The sequence below is a fragment of the Elaeis guineensis genome, chromosome 9 (assembly GCF_000442705.2).
Source record: "Elaeis guineensis isolate ETL-2024a chromosome 9, EG11, whole genome shotgun sequence".
NCBI classification, from domain to species: domain Eukaryota; kingdom Viridiplantae; phylum Streptophyta; class Magnoliopsida; order Arecales; family Arecaceae; genus Elaeis; species Elaeis guineensis.
The window spans coordinates 27381368-27394514 of NC_026001.2; the positions used below are offsets into that span (position 1 = coordinate 27381368).

Genomic DNA, 13147 nt, shown 5'->3' on the forward strand with positions numbered 1-13147 from the left:
ATTAGAAAACACCATTTTAAATGATATTTTCTAATTTTTTTTTTTTTAGACGATGTCTACATGGAAAATGAGAGATGACATGGTCATGATAAAACACCATTTAAAATAATATTTTATTATTTTTATATCAAATTGATAAATAAATTAAAATTTAAATTATTTATATAAATAATTTTTTTTTTTTTGTATTACTTAGGAAAAGAACTCCGTTATCTTCAGGTCCGCTGCGTTAAAAGTAAAAGAACCAATTAAAGTAGGTCTTAGATGACCTGCTAGTCTAACAAAATGCGGGAAATATTTGTGGTAGTCTAAGACAGTTTTAGAAAACGAGCGCCCACTGACGTGGCAATTAGAATCTGATTTGCTAGTCTAACAAAACGCAAGAAATATTTGTGGTAGTCTATAAGACAGACAGTTTTAGGAAACGAACACCTGGTAGTCTATAAGACAGGAAGCGAACACCCACGTGGCAATTAGAATCAGAGTTTGATTGGTATTACCTCAATCAAACCGGAGTCGCCAATTTAGTCTGTTAGAAGCTTTGCGAAACTTTTCTTATTTTTTAGGGTTGCTTTTCCTTTCCAACTCTAAGAAGCAAATCTGCCATTAGGAATACAATCCTTGAAGAAAAATTTGTGCTAAAGAGACATAGACATGGCTGGTGGTGTAGATAGAATCAGCAACCTTCCATTGGAGATCCTGGAGCACATATTTTTCTTCATCGGGGTGAGGCAAGCCGTGCAGCTGAGCGTCCTGTCTTCGAGATGGAAGGATCTGTGGAAGTCCATGCCCGATCTCTACTTCGATGCAAGGGACTTCCCTCCGACCGGCGACCAAAACTGGCGCCTTTTCTGTCTCGCGCGCAGGGTCCTGGGGCTCCAAACTTGGAGAGTACGGAAGCTTCGCGTTGTGATTTGGGAGAACAGGCATCAATCGATTCCAATATCTGCGTCCCGGTGGTTCAATTTTGCAGCGCAGTACCACGCCGATGAGCACTCCCTGTCCTGTCTTCCATACTCGTCCTCATCACCCATATCACGGTTCCTTGGTGAATGTCCTACCATTATCATCTTTGGCATGCTGCGGAGTCTCTCTATTTCCTCGATACATGAACCTCTTACTGCATTCGAACCACCTTCTGATGCTTGTCCATTGCTTGAAAAGCTTTCCATCGTCGGCTGCAGTTTTGATTCTATCAATATCGCCTTTAGCAGATTGAAGGAGTTGACGTTGCACGATTGCAGTGTCTTTGGAGGCCTCCGTGTTGCCACTCCAAGTCTCGAATCGTTTGATTACAGACATGGTGTTTCTCCTGTTTGCGAGTTGGAGGACCAGCCTTCTCTTAGACATGCTTCGATTGAGATCCACCGTGGAAACTGGAGTTGTGATGCTTTGGTTGGAGTCCTCCGAGCGATTCAAAATGCTACTTCCATAAATCTGCCTTTGTGGACCCTTGAGGTATGCTTCTTTCGATCGATTTTAATGCAAGAGTAGAAATTTCGCTAACACAACTGCAGGTTGGACGAAAGGACAACCTTTTACTTGGACCTATCTTTAGTAATTCTTGATCTTATTTTAATGAAGCAGAATATAATGATCTTCTTCTCATTAAAAATGATAAAAAATTATTAATCTTGATCATATTCTCAGCAACTTACAGTCGTTGTACATTCTTCCCTCATTGAAATGAAGCAGAATGGGGCATCTTTCCCTTTTCTTACAGAGTAAGAAAAAATAAGCAAATAATTCAAGCGAATCGTGGCTCTCGAGATTTTCTTGCAATTTTCTTTTCTGATATGATCGCTTGGTTATAATAACATATTTCAATAATTTCTCAAGCAATCCGTAGTTGTTTTACCTCTTGTTGTTCCAACTTGACTATTTATGAGCTTGTATTTTGGGTACCTCAATTCTGTATCTTGCTTATCCTGGCAGGTTCACCACAAACAGCAAGGTTCATTTAATTGCCTACCAACATTCCATAATGCAAATGATAAATTCTTATTTTAATGAAGAAGAATATAATGATCTTCTTCTCATTAAAAATGATTAAAAATTGTCAATCTTGATCTTATTCTAAGCAACTTACAGTCATTGTACCCCCTAAACAATCAGGCCCGCTGAAGTAACATTGCATAATCCCTTCTTACTTGAAACTGCTTAGGTCCTCCTTTTAATCTAGAATAATTTTGTAGAAGGCGGTATCCCTTGATCTGGGAATTATTTTTTTCCCCATGTTGTTAGTTAAAACTTTGTTATTCAAAACAAGCTAATTCACCATCTTCATTTCTTAGTTTTTATTTTGATAGACTGATTATTTAGCATGGAACGAGTACATTCTTCCCTCACTGAAATGAAGCAGAATGGGGCATCTTTCACTATTCTTACAGAGAAAGAAAAAACAAGCAAATAATTGAAGAGAATCGTGGCTCTCGAGATTTTCTTGCAATTTTCTTTTCTGATATGGTAACTTGGTTATAATAACATATTTCAGAAATTTCTCAAGCAATCCGTAGTTGTTTTTCCTCTGGTTGTTGTAAATTGATAATATATGAGCTTGTATTTTGGTACCTCAATTCTGTATCTTGCATATCTTGACAGGCTTGCTACAAACAGCAAGGTTCATTTAGTTGCCTACCAACATTCCATAATGCAAAGCATGTGACATTGGTAGCGAGTGGTCAAGGGAATATAACAACATTGATAAAGGATCTGCAGCAGAAGTGGCCCAATGTAGAGACTCTGACAATGAGATGAGAAGGTAATGAACAGTTATATTTGCTAAAAAGTATCAGTTATACTCTGTTTTCTTCACTCTAGATAGAAATTTCTCTCAATTGGCCTATCTTATCGGAGCTTCGGATCTCCTAAAGGAGATGGATTTAAAGCTTTAAAGCAAGCATGATCACCAGTTCCCATGTCAGCATTTTCTTTTTTCTTTTTCTCTTTTTCTCCGATGTAGTATACAATAGTATAGAGAAGACTTGTTTGTATTTAACAAAACTTCCATGAATCTTTTTGCACTTTTAATTGATGACCAATCATGGCAAGTTCAAATTATTCGTAGAATGTATCTACTTTATTTTTTATTTCTCTGAATTTTTCTTTTCTGAACCATGATTATTGAGGATCTATAACGTTTTTGAGACAGAGGACACGTAACATCCAAATTGAACATCTTAAAGCTTCCGAACAATGTTTGAATGTTATATCAGAAGTTGTTCTAGAGATGCCTCCAGTTACACTGATGGTAATATAATCAACAATATAGAGCATTGGTTTGGGCAAAGGGAAAGAAGATAGAAAGAAAAGAAGCACTTTGATACATTGGAGAGTTCAGGTGATGAAGGCAGCATATTAAGATTGACATTTGTAAATTGTTGTTCTCAGTTTATAACTCTACGTAACATCCCGACTTCCCGAGAGGAATTCGGTGTGGTGTTTATGTGAATTCTGGAGTTGGATTGAGATGAAGAGGTGAATTACAGAGAAGAGAGTGTTCAGATTAGAGAGAGAGTTCAAATCTGAGGAGGGTTTCAGATCGGAGAAGGAGAAGGAGAAATCTTATTTGGAGGGAGTCTGAATATTTTCATTTTATTTCATTTCCTATTTTGAATTTCTGTTACAGCCCTTTTTATATGAAGTTACAGGTAATGTAAATGAAATGCTTTCTGAATAAAAATGAAATTCTAGTCAAATGCAAATAACATTTTTTAGGAATGAAATTCAAATGCGGAATGAAATACAAATGCTCCTAAATGAAATGTAAAATAAAATTCAAGGAGATATTTCTGAAGCTTGTTGGAGCGAATTGTTGGGTTTGTTGGCTGGATCCAATACCCGAACCTGACTGAATAAAAGGGCTCCGAACCCCTTAGATCCTGTCATTTCACCTGTTTCTTTGTGTCTTTCTCTCAGAAACCCTAGCCGACTCTTCTCTCTTCTGAAACCCTAGCACTCCCGAGAAGAAGAAGGGTGAGACTGGCGTGGATCGGGATTTCCCAAATACAAATCGTTCTTTTCTGATTCTCCGGCTTCTCTTCCAACCATCCTGATGAGGAGTATTTCTAACCCATTCATTCTTTTTTTTTACTAATCTTTTCTTCTTCTTCTTTACAAATGTTACATTCCCCTCTTCTTTCGAAAATCCTTGTCCTCAAGGATCAAAATGAGGAAACTGGTTCTTGAGTGATCAGTAATCTTCCCATATAGCTTCTTCTTCATCGAGGTTACTCCATTTGATCAGCACTTTGGTAACTGCTCTGTTCTCCTTGCGGACCATTTTTCTGTCTAAAACTTTTTTTGGTTGGGTTAACAATTATCCTTCTCTTGTGAGGGGTACTGTTGGTGTTGCTTGCTCGGGTTTCTGAATCTCTTTTTTTAGTAAAGATACATGAAATACGAGATATATTTTAGATCCCTCGGGCAGATTAAGCTCATAAGCCATAGGTCCAATTTTTTTTAGTATCTTGAATGGTCCGTAATACTGTGAAGTAAGTTTTGAATTTCCACGCATGGCTACTGTAGTCTGTCGGTAGGGTTGGAGTTTAGGATATACCATTTCCCCTACTTGATATTCTTTATATATTCTTCTCTTATCTGCATTTTGTTTCATGCAATTTTGTGCTTCCTTAAGTCTGTCTCTTAAGATCTGTATCATCTTTGTTCTTTCTCTGTTCCAATCTACCACTGTACCTTGCAGTTGCATGTCCATGTTGACTATCGGGTACATGTGAGGTGGATGTCCATACAGGGCTTGGTAAGGTGTCATTCCTAGAGAGGAGTGATAGTTGGTATTATACCACCACTCAACCAGGGATAGCCACTTAAGCCATCTGTGCGGACTGTGAAAGCATAAGCATCTTAAATATGTTTTTATATATCGATTTACTCTCTCTGTTTGTCCATCTGTCTGTGGGTGATAAGCAGTATTCAGGTGTAATTTGACCCCTATTAATTTGAATAGATCTTGTCATACCTGACTGGTGAAGATCTTATCTCTGTCTGATATAATACTTTGTGGCATCCCATGTAACTTGTATACTATATCCAAGAATGATCTTGCTACATTCTGTGCTGTATAGGGATGAGTCAAGAGAATAAAATATGAATATTTAGTTAACCGATCTACCACTACTAATATAGTGTCTTTACCTTCTGATTTTGCTAATGACTCAATGAAATCCATACTGATTTCTTGCCAGGCTTGTATGGAAATTTGTAGAGGTTGTAGTAGACCTGCATATGAAGTTCCCTCAATTTTGTTTTTAATACAAATTTCACATTCTTTCACTAGTTTCTCCACTTGTTGTTTCATTTCTGACCAATAAAATAATTGCTTAATTCTCTTATAAGTATGGTTCATTCCTGAGTGCCCTCCTAAAGCTGAAGCATGCATAAGTTCTAGGAGCTTCTGTCTCAACTCTCCTATTTTTTCAATGTAAATTCTCCCCTTATACTTAAGCACTCCTTGTTTGTAAGTGCATTTAGAATGTGATTCTGGCTCAATGAGTACTTCTGCTATAAGTTGTTGAGTCTGTTGGTCTCCTTCATAACTATTAGATATTTCCATACTCCATGTAGATACCACTGCTGTAATGGCTTGCACCCTTTCTTCTTCGATTCCCCATCTGAATAATGCATCTGCAGCCAAATTTTTTTCTCCTTATAATATATCACATAATCCAACCCCATAAGTTTCATCATACCTTTTTGCTATGCTGCAGTAGTTACTTTTTGTTCTAATAAGTATTTTAAACTTTGATGATCTGTTTTAATGATAAAGGGTTGGGCACTAATGTAGTGCTTCCATTTTTCTACAGCCATCAAAATAGCTAAAAATTCTTTTTCATAAGTAGAAAGTGCTTGGTTCCTTTCACTTAAACTTTTACTGAGGTAAGCTACAGGTCTTCCTTGTTGTGTGAGGACTGCTTCAATTCCATATCCACTGGCATCTACTTTCAAAGTGAAGGGTAAGGAATAATTCGACATAGCTAAAACTGGTGCTGTAGACATTACTTCCTTTAACTTCTCAAATACCTTTTGTGTGGTTTCATCCCAATAAAAATTATCTTTTTTAAGTAGCTCTGTTAGAGGTTTGCTAATTGATCCATAGCCTTTTATAAACCTTTTATAGTATCCTATGAGCCCCAAAAATCTCCTCAACTCCTTCAATGTAATTGGTTTAGGCCACTTTTGCATGGCTATCACCTTCTTAGGGTCAATTGCCATACCTTTTTTAGAAATTATATGCCTCAGATATTCCACTTGTTGCTATCCAAAGAAACATTTAGATCTTTTTGCATACAACTGATTTCTTCTTAATATAGTCAATACTTCAGTGAGATATTCCACATGCTCCTCTGAGGTTTTGCTGTATACCAAAATATCATCAAAAAATACTAGCACAAACTTTCTGAGATAAGGAGAGGACACCTCATTCATGATAGCTTGAACTGTGGCTGATGCATTAGTTAATCCAAAGGACATCACTAAGAATTCATAATGACCCATGTGAGTTCTAAAAGCTGTCTTATATACATCTTCTGGGTTCATTTTGATTTGATGGTAACCTGATCTCAAATCTATTTTAGAGAAATATTGAGATCCTTCAAGTTCATCCAAAAAATCATCAATTAAAGGTATAGGATATTTATCTTTCACTGTTGCTTTATTGAGCTGCCTATAGTCCACACAAAATCTCCAACTGTTATCTTTTTTTTTACCAATAATACAGATGAAGTGTAAAGACTGGTGCTAGGCTGAATAATGGTAGTTTTAAGCATCTCCTATATTTGTCTTTTAATCTCATTTTTCTATTCGTATGTATATCTGTATGGTCTGATATTAATTGGATTAGTACCCGGTAACAATGGTATTCTATGATCTTGTGGTCTAATAGGTAAAAATCCTTTAGACTCTTGGAACACATCAGTGTACTGTTTTAATACTATATTGACTAAATCAGGTATCTCTGCCTCTATTCTTTTTTCATCAAAATTCTTCAGTTGCCCAATTGCACAACAGTCTTCCTTAAGTCTAGACCTGTACCACTGTGTAGCAGTGATCATTTGAAGTTTGGCCTTAGTAGTCTTTAATTTGGATCTTTCTGTAATACCTTTCAATGTCATCTATTTTTCTTCCTTCATAAAAGTAACAGCATCATCTAAATAATCAAATGTTACTTTACCATAGGTTCTCAACCAATCAATTTCCAAAATTATGCTAGATCTATCTAATCTAATCACCCTTAAATCTATCTGGTACTGTTCTCCCTACATAGACCATTTAAAATTGACATATTTGAGCTTACTCAACACTTTGTGTCCATTGGCCACTATTACGACTAATGGGTTTGCTGCAGTAATTGTAGCTTTCACTTCTTTAGCAACTTGGTAATCAATAAAACTGTGAGTACTTCCTATGTCAATGAGAGTGATCGGAGTTTTATTACTAACTTCTCCTTGAATCTTAATAGTTTCATTTTGGTTTTGTCCCATTAAGACATATACTGCTGTTTCTACGTCTGTATCTTTTTCTTCTTCTGTTATGATCTCTTTCTCTATCTCTTCTTCCTCTTCCTGCAATAGCTGTTCATTAAATACTTCATCGGCTTCTAGTGTAGCATTTCTAGATTGATTCTTCTTTATTGAATAATGATGCCCAGGATGATATTTTTCTCCACATTTGAAACACAGACCAGCTGCTCTTCTTTGTTCCCACTGCTGTTTGTTATCTTTCTGAAATAACTTCTGATTTCTGAAGATTTGATATTTTTTGTTTTCCTTTTGTACTACTGGTTTATTGTGAAGATATTCTGCTATTTTAATTGTGGATGTTTTGTATACCATTTTGTTCCTCTTCCACATCATTAACAAAGTCTGTTCATATAACTTAGCTTGTTCGTACACCTCTTCTAAATTGGTAGGATGAGATAAATCAATATAGGGTATCAATTCTTCCTTCAACCCACTGATATAGCTTTCTATAAAATACCTTTCGGTTAATGCTGGATTATATTGTATCATCCTAGCTCTCATATCTTCAAACTTTTCTTTATACTTCTCCACAGTACTTATCTGCACCAATTTATTAAATTCTTTGATCAACTGTTTCATATTTCCACTGTCAAATCTTCTGTTCATTGCTTCCACTAATTCTTTCCAACTCAAATTTGGTTTATCAATTAGGTACCCTTCTTTCCATCTGTGTGCCTTTCCCATGAAATGCATGGTAGCAATTTCCACCCACTGAACCACTAGAATCTAATATATTTTAAAATATTGTTCACTCTTATTGATCCATTCTCAGGGTTCTTCACCATTAAAGGTAGGAAATTCCAACTTTGAATAAGGCAGGTGAAGTAGGATCCGATTTTGAATATCACCCATCCTATCCAATGGTTGATAAGGTGTGGGTAATATTCCTTTACCTCTAATTTCAGCTGCTGCTGCTGATGAGCTACAGCCAGGTGGCTTTGAACTGTTTGTTTTTCCATTTCTTGGGGCTGACGGATTATTGTTTACAGTGAATAAAGGAGTGGGTTGAGAAACTGATGGCTGCGGCGTAATTAGCTTCAGCAACTACTCATGCCTGCAATTTTGTTCTTGCATCATGATTTCATGCCTCCTTGCAGCTTCAATTTGTAAAGCTTCATATCTCTGTCTTTCTTCAATCTGTATTTTATCTAACTGTCTTGCAAACACACCCAACTTCGTATTGTATTCCTCAGATACTTGCTGTAATCGGTTTTCTATATGATTGTGGCAGTCCGTGGTAAATGTTTGCATTCTTTTTTCTAGTACTCGTAGGTTTTCACAGATGTCTTTTAATCTGGTTCCTTCTGCCATTTTTTTACTACACTCCAGCAAAATTTTTGTAAAATCTATTTTGAAATTGTTTAGCAGATATTAAAATTTTTTACTCCTAACTACAGCAATCAATTCAAGGTGGCCAATGATGATTTCATGAGGCCAGATTGCTGTTCCTAACTCATTGGAACAATAATCACCCTTGTGGACCCTGATACGTTCATTACAATCTATTCTGAAAATAGATCTAAACAATTTTGAGGGTGTTATCTGTTGTTGAGTGCCTTACTTGATTGACTGTAAATTCTGCTGCCAATCTCTAACTTGGATTGTGCAGCACCACAGATGGCCGATTACAATATCAAGTAAGCTTCACTATTGTTTTCTGGTCGTCTTGCCACAGATCCAAGGTTCAGATCTGAGCTCTGATACCAATTTTTTTTATAACATCCCGACTTCCCGAGAGGAATTCGATGCGGTGTTTATGTGAATTCTGGAGCTGGATTAAGATGAAGAGGTGAATTACAGGGAGGAGAGTGTTCAAATTAGAGAGGGAGTTCAGATCTGAGGAGGGTTTCAGATCGGAGAAGGAGAAATCTCATTTAAAGGGAGTCTGAATACTTTCATTTCATTTCATTTCCTATATTGAATTTCTGTTACATTCCTTTTTATATGAAATTACAGATAATGTAAATGAAATGCTTTTCGAAAGAAAATGAAATTTTAATCAAATGCAGATGACATTTTTTAGGAATGAAATTCAGATGCAAAATGAAATGCAAATGTTCCTAAATGAAATGTAAAATAAAATTCAAGAAGATATTTCTGAGGCTTGTTGGAACAGGTTGTTGGGTTTGTTGGCTGGATCCAATACCCAAACCCGACTGAACAAAAGGGTTCCGAACCCTCTGGATCCTGTCGTTTCACCTATTTCTTTCTATCTTCCTCTCAGAAACCCTAGCCGACTCTTCTCTGTTCTAAAACCCTAGCACTCCCGAGAAGAAGAAAAATGAGACCGGTGTGGATCGGGGTTTCCCAAATACAGATCGCTTTTTTCTGATTCTCTGACTTCTCTTCCAACCATCTTGATGAGGAGTATTTCTAACCCATTCTTTTTTTTTTTTACTAATCTTTTTTTCTTCTTTTTTACAGATGTTACACTCTATCAGCAATTCGTACTTGGAATTTGTCCCTCTTCAAGTACATTGTCCTTCATCAATATGTCATCACAGTATTTCTTGCTCCTTTTTCTAAGGCTGTCAATATGAACAAGAAGCGGTTGCAAAACTCATTTAGCTCCCTAGGTTTAAATTCAAGTTCTTTATCTAAAAAATAAAGACCATTAGAGTTCCTTTGGAGTTTATATACACCCAAAGAGGAAGCATGTTTCTTGGAATCTTGAGAAGTTTCCAATCAAAGTTGGCTAGACAACAAACTGACATTCAAACCTGTATAAAGCTTGCTATTTTAATATGAATTATAGTCTTTCTACATTCTTAATGTTGAAGTCTCACATCAAACTTTTCCTATTTTAAGAGGGAAGAATCGTCGAACACTTCAAAGAATTGATGTTATCCTTTTTCTATTGCTTGAGTAATAAGGGTGGGATGTACTCACCTTTGTATCATCTTCTGAGATGTAAAAGAAACAACAGCACATCTCAAAGTGAATCCCTGAAGGCCACAAACAAGCCTCAGAACACCAGATCCCATGTCTACATAATGAGTACAAAATGGATATGTAAAGCATGATAAAAGCAAATTAACTGTAATTCATAATCATAATTGCCATAATCATCATGGTCGCCTAGACTTTTTCCAACTATTTGGGGAAATGAATAGCAATTAATGAAATTAAGAATATCCATTCTATGGGATCATCAAATTTCTTAATTGTTTAATTTTTTTTCAAAGACAAAATTGCCTTTATCTCAGGACTTGTTATTCTTGATCTAGCATTCTGAGAGTCAATGTATTTAGCTCAGTGTGTGCTCCAAAGCCTTCAAACACTGCTACCCCAAAGTAATGCATGCCCACACTATAAATATAGTGCAATAACACCATGGAAAGATCTATTTTTAAGGAATCATGATTCATGCACTTGCAGTCACTTGCAGCATTGGGGTCTGGTGACTAGACAACACTCAAATTCAGTAGGAAAAAACAAAAATGACCCAAAACATCGAAATATAAAATACTCATGATTGGGGCTTCCTCCTCTGATTTCTAATGCCAAACTTTTAGGATCTGGCAAGTGTTGAAGAAAATTAGCTACACTTTGATAATAGACTGACTTGGTCTCTTCTTCATGCTCGTATCATATTATATCAATTGATGACCTAACCATATGGATGAGATCCTGGATAAAAACTTAGGTGGCAGCATCCCCACCAATTTTCTCACCTACTTCAGACTATCAAATGTAGGTAGACATGCAACGTACACCACTATTGGAGCATTGAGTGAACAAGCAATTGATATATACATGTAAATACTCAACAGGTATATATACACGTATATGCTTCTCAAAAACCAAGCAATTATTTCCAAGTCAATAGTTTGAAATAATGTGTGATATATAAATAACCATTTGTCATAAATGACACATGCTTCAAGCAATGGAATATTTTATGAGCCATTACAATGAAAAGTTTGATGAACAGACTAAACTGAACAATATCTCTAACTTGTGTTTCTGATTCACATCACATCAAAACTTGTATTTTTGAGAATCTAAATTTGGCATACAAGATTGCTGAAGTATCTAAATTTCTATAAAAATAAATAACATAAGCACTTGATACAATCCGGAAAAAAATATTTAAATTTGAAAACAGTAAAATCTTATCCTTTAGCACTATAGATAGTCTTCTCATGGATCTCTATTAATTGGGCAAGTGAACTAATCAAAAGGACAAGCTTTCCAAGCACACGTTATGACGTTGTGAGTGACGATATTTTTTAGGAAAAGAAGGCAGTACTAGGCAAGTTATCACAAATCTCTGAAGCAAAGACAAACTATAGGGGTATGCCATGCTGAACCGGGTAGCAAGAACAATTATGATGTGTGCAGTAGATTGCTGCAGCATAACCACCATGTACATCGGTAAGAAAGCAATATCAGGGAGCCTGTAGTGTGTACTAGCTTTGCTGCACACCTGAGCAAAAAAATTAGCTATGTGATTTCTGTGATGGCATGGAAAATATCTTTAGAATTTGCTTGGATGGTTGGGCTTAGGATTCTATGGGATTCATAGGCTGGACCATTACAATTATTAAAAACATTGAATTATAGGCCGGGCTAAGCTATAAACATGGCCTAATCTATCCTATTGTTCAATGCTTATGATGGTTAGGCCACAGATCTCATGGGATTTTATGCCCAACCATTCAAACTGGCCCTTCTACTTAAATAAGTCCTGATCTTCCTCATAGACACTTATTTGAGGCTTAGCTTCCTTAACAAGGCATTTTGGGTGTAGAATTGCTCAAATCCTAGGCAGCTTGTTTGGCTTTTCCAAGCTCAGACCATTTTGGATGAGCCTGAGCATGATTTTTAAGCCTAAAGGGTCAGAATGGATCTGAAATTTGTGCCCACCTTTTAAATAGGCTAGGCTTGGGTTCACATCGACCTGGCCTGCATGTAGCCTTCTCTCTCTACCCATATTGAACTCTTCTACGTCTCTCGCCGGAACCCCAACCCCCCATCTCTCTCTCCCTTTGTTATTTATATCTTTCTACATCATTATATATTATGTAGATTGATAATTTCAAAAGCTAGATCAGCAAGGACTCTTTTGATGAAGAGCAATAAGGATAAGGCAATACAACATGCATCTCAATCCTGCATGGCGACGGCATATGATCACCAGAGTGATAAATCGCATGCCCGTATTAGTTATATGATATATTGTACTTTTGTTGGATCATGTCTTAGATAGCCAATGTATGATATCTCCTCCTAAGTTGCAAATACATTTGGATGTCTCCTCTTAAGCTGTGAGTACATTTGGTTATCTCATCCTAAGTTGCAAACTATTTTATTCCTTGTAACTTATGGATACATTCGATTGTCTCCTCCTATGTTGTGATTTAATTTGCTACTCCTAAGTTATGAATTCATTTGTCATATTTGATGTGTAAGTTATGAATTCATTTGTCATATTTGATGTGTACGTTAAATGCTAAGTTGCCAACGACATGTGAACTAATATGCCATGTCTCTATGATAAATAGAAATACCATCACAATAAATACAAATCTCTCCACAATAAACAGAAACTCGATAAATAGAAATAGATGGAAGAGATCATTGTCTTCCTCATTCCCCTGCAAAAA

At 36.2% G+C, this 13147-nt stretch overlaps 1 protein-coding gene across 4 annotated transcripts; it reads left to right on the top strand.

Annotated features, from left to right (window-relative positions):
- Window positions 1-480: 480 nt before the first annotated feature.
- LOC140850818 (F-box/LRR-repeat protein At5g02910-like) lies at window positions 481-10310 on the top strand. 4 transcript variants are annotated; one of them, XM_073243709.1, is made up of 3 exons: window positions 481-1458; window positions 2602-2761; window positions 3152-10310. In XM_073243709.1, the coding sequence occupies exons 1-2, from the start codon at window positions 655-657 to the stop codon at window positions 2755-2757; spliced, it is 960 nt and encodes a 319-aa protein (XP_073099810.1). In that variant the 5' UTR covers window positions 481-654; the 3' UTR covers window positions 2758-2761; window positions 3152-10310. The 4 variants fall into 4 exon arrangements, with proteins under 4 accessions (XP_073099810.1, XP_073099812.1, XP_073099813.1 ...); XM_073243711.1 differs by having other exon boundaries at window positions 8528-10310; XM_073243712.1 differs by having other exon boundaries at window positions 9963-10310.
- Window positions 10311-13147: the final 2837 nt, after the last annotated feature.

What these genes read in the sequence shown, in the direction of transcription:
- LOC140850818 (XM_073243709.1), top strand. Translation starts at nt 655, where the DNA reads ATGGCTGGTGGTGTAGATAGAATCAGCAACCTTCCATTGGAGATCCTG. An exon ending in TGCCTTTGTGGACCCTTGAG is followed by an intron (nt 1,459 to 2,601) that starts GTATGCTTCTTT and finishes ATATCTTGACAG; the next exon opens with GCTTGCTACAAACAGCAAGG.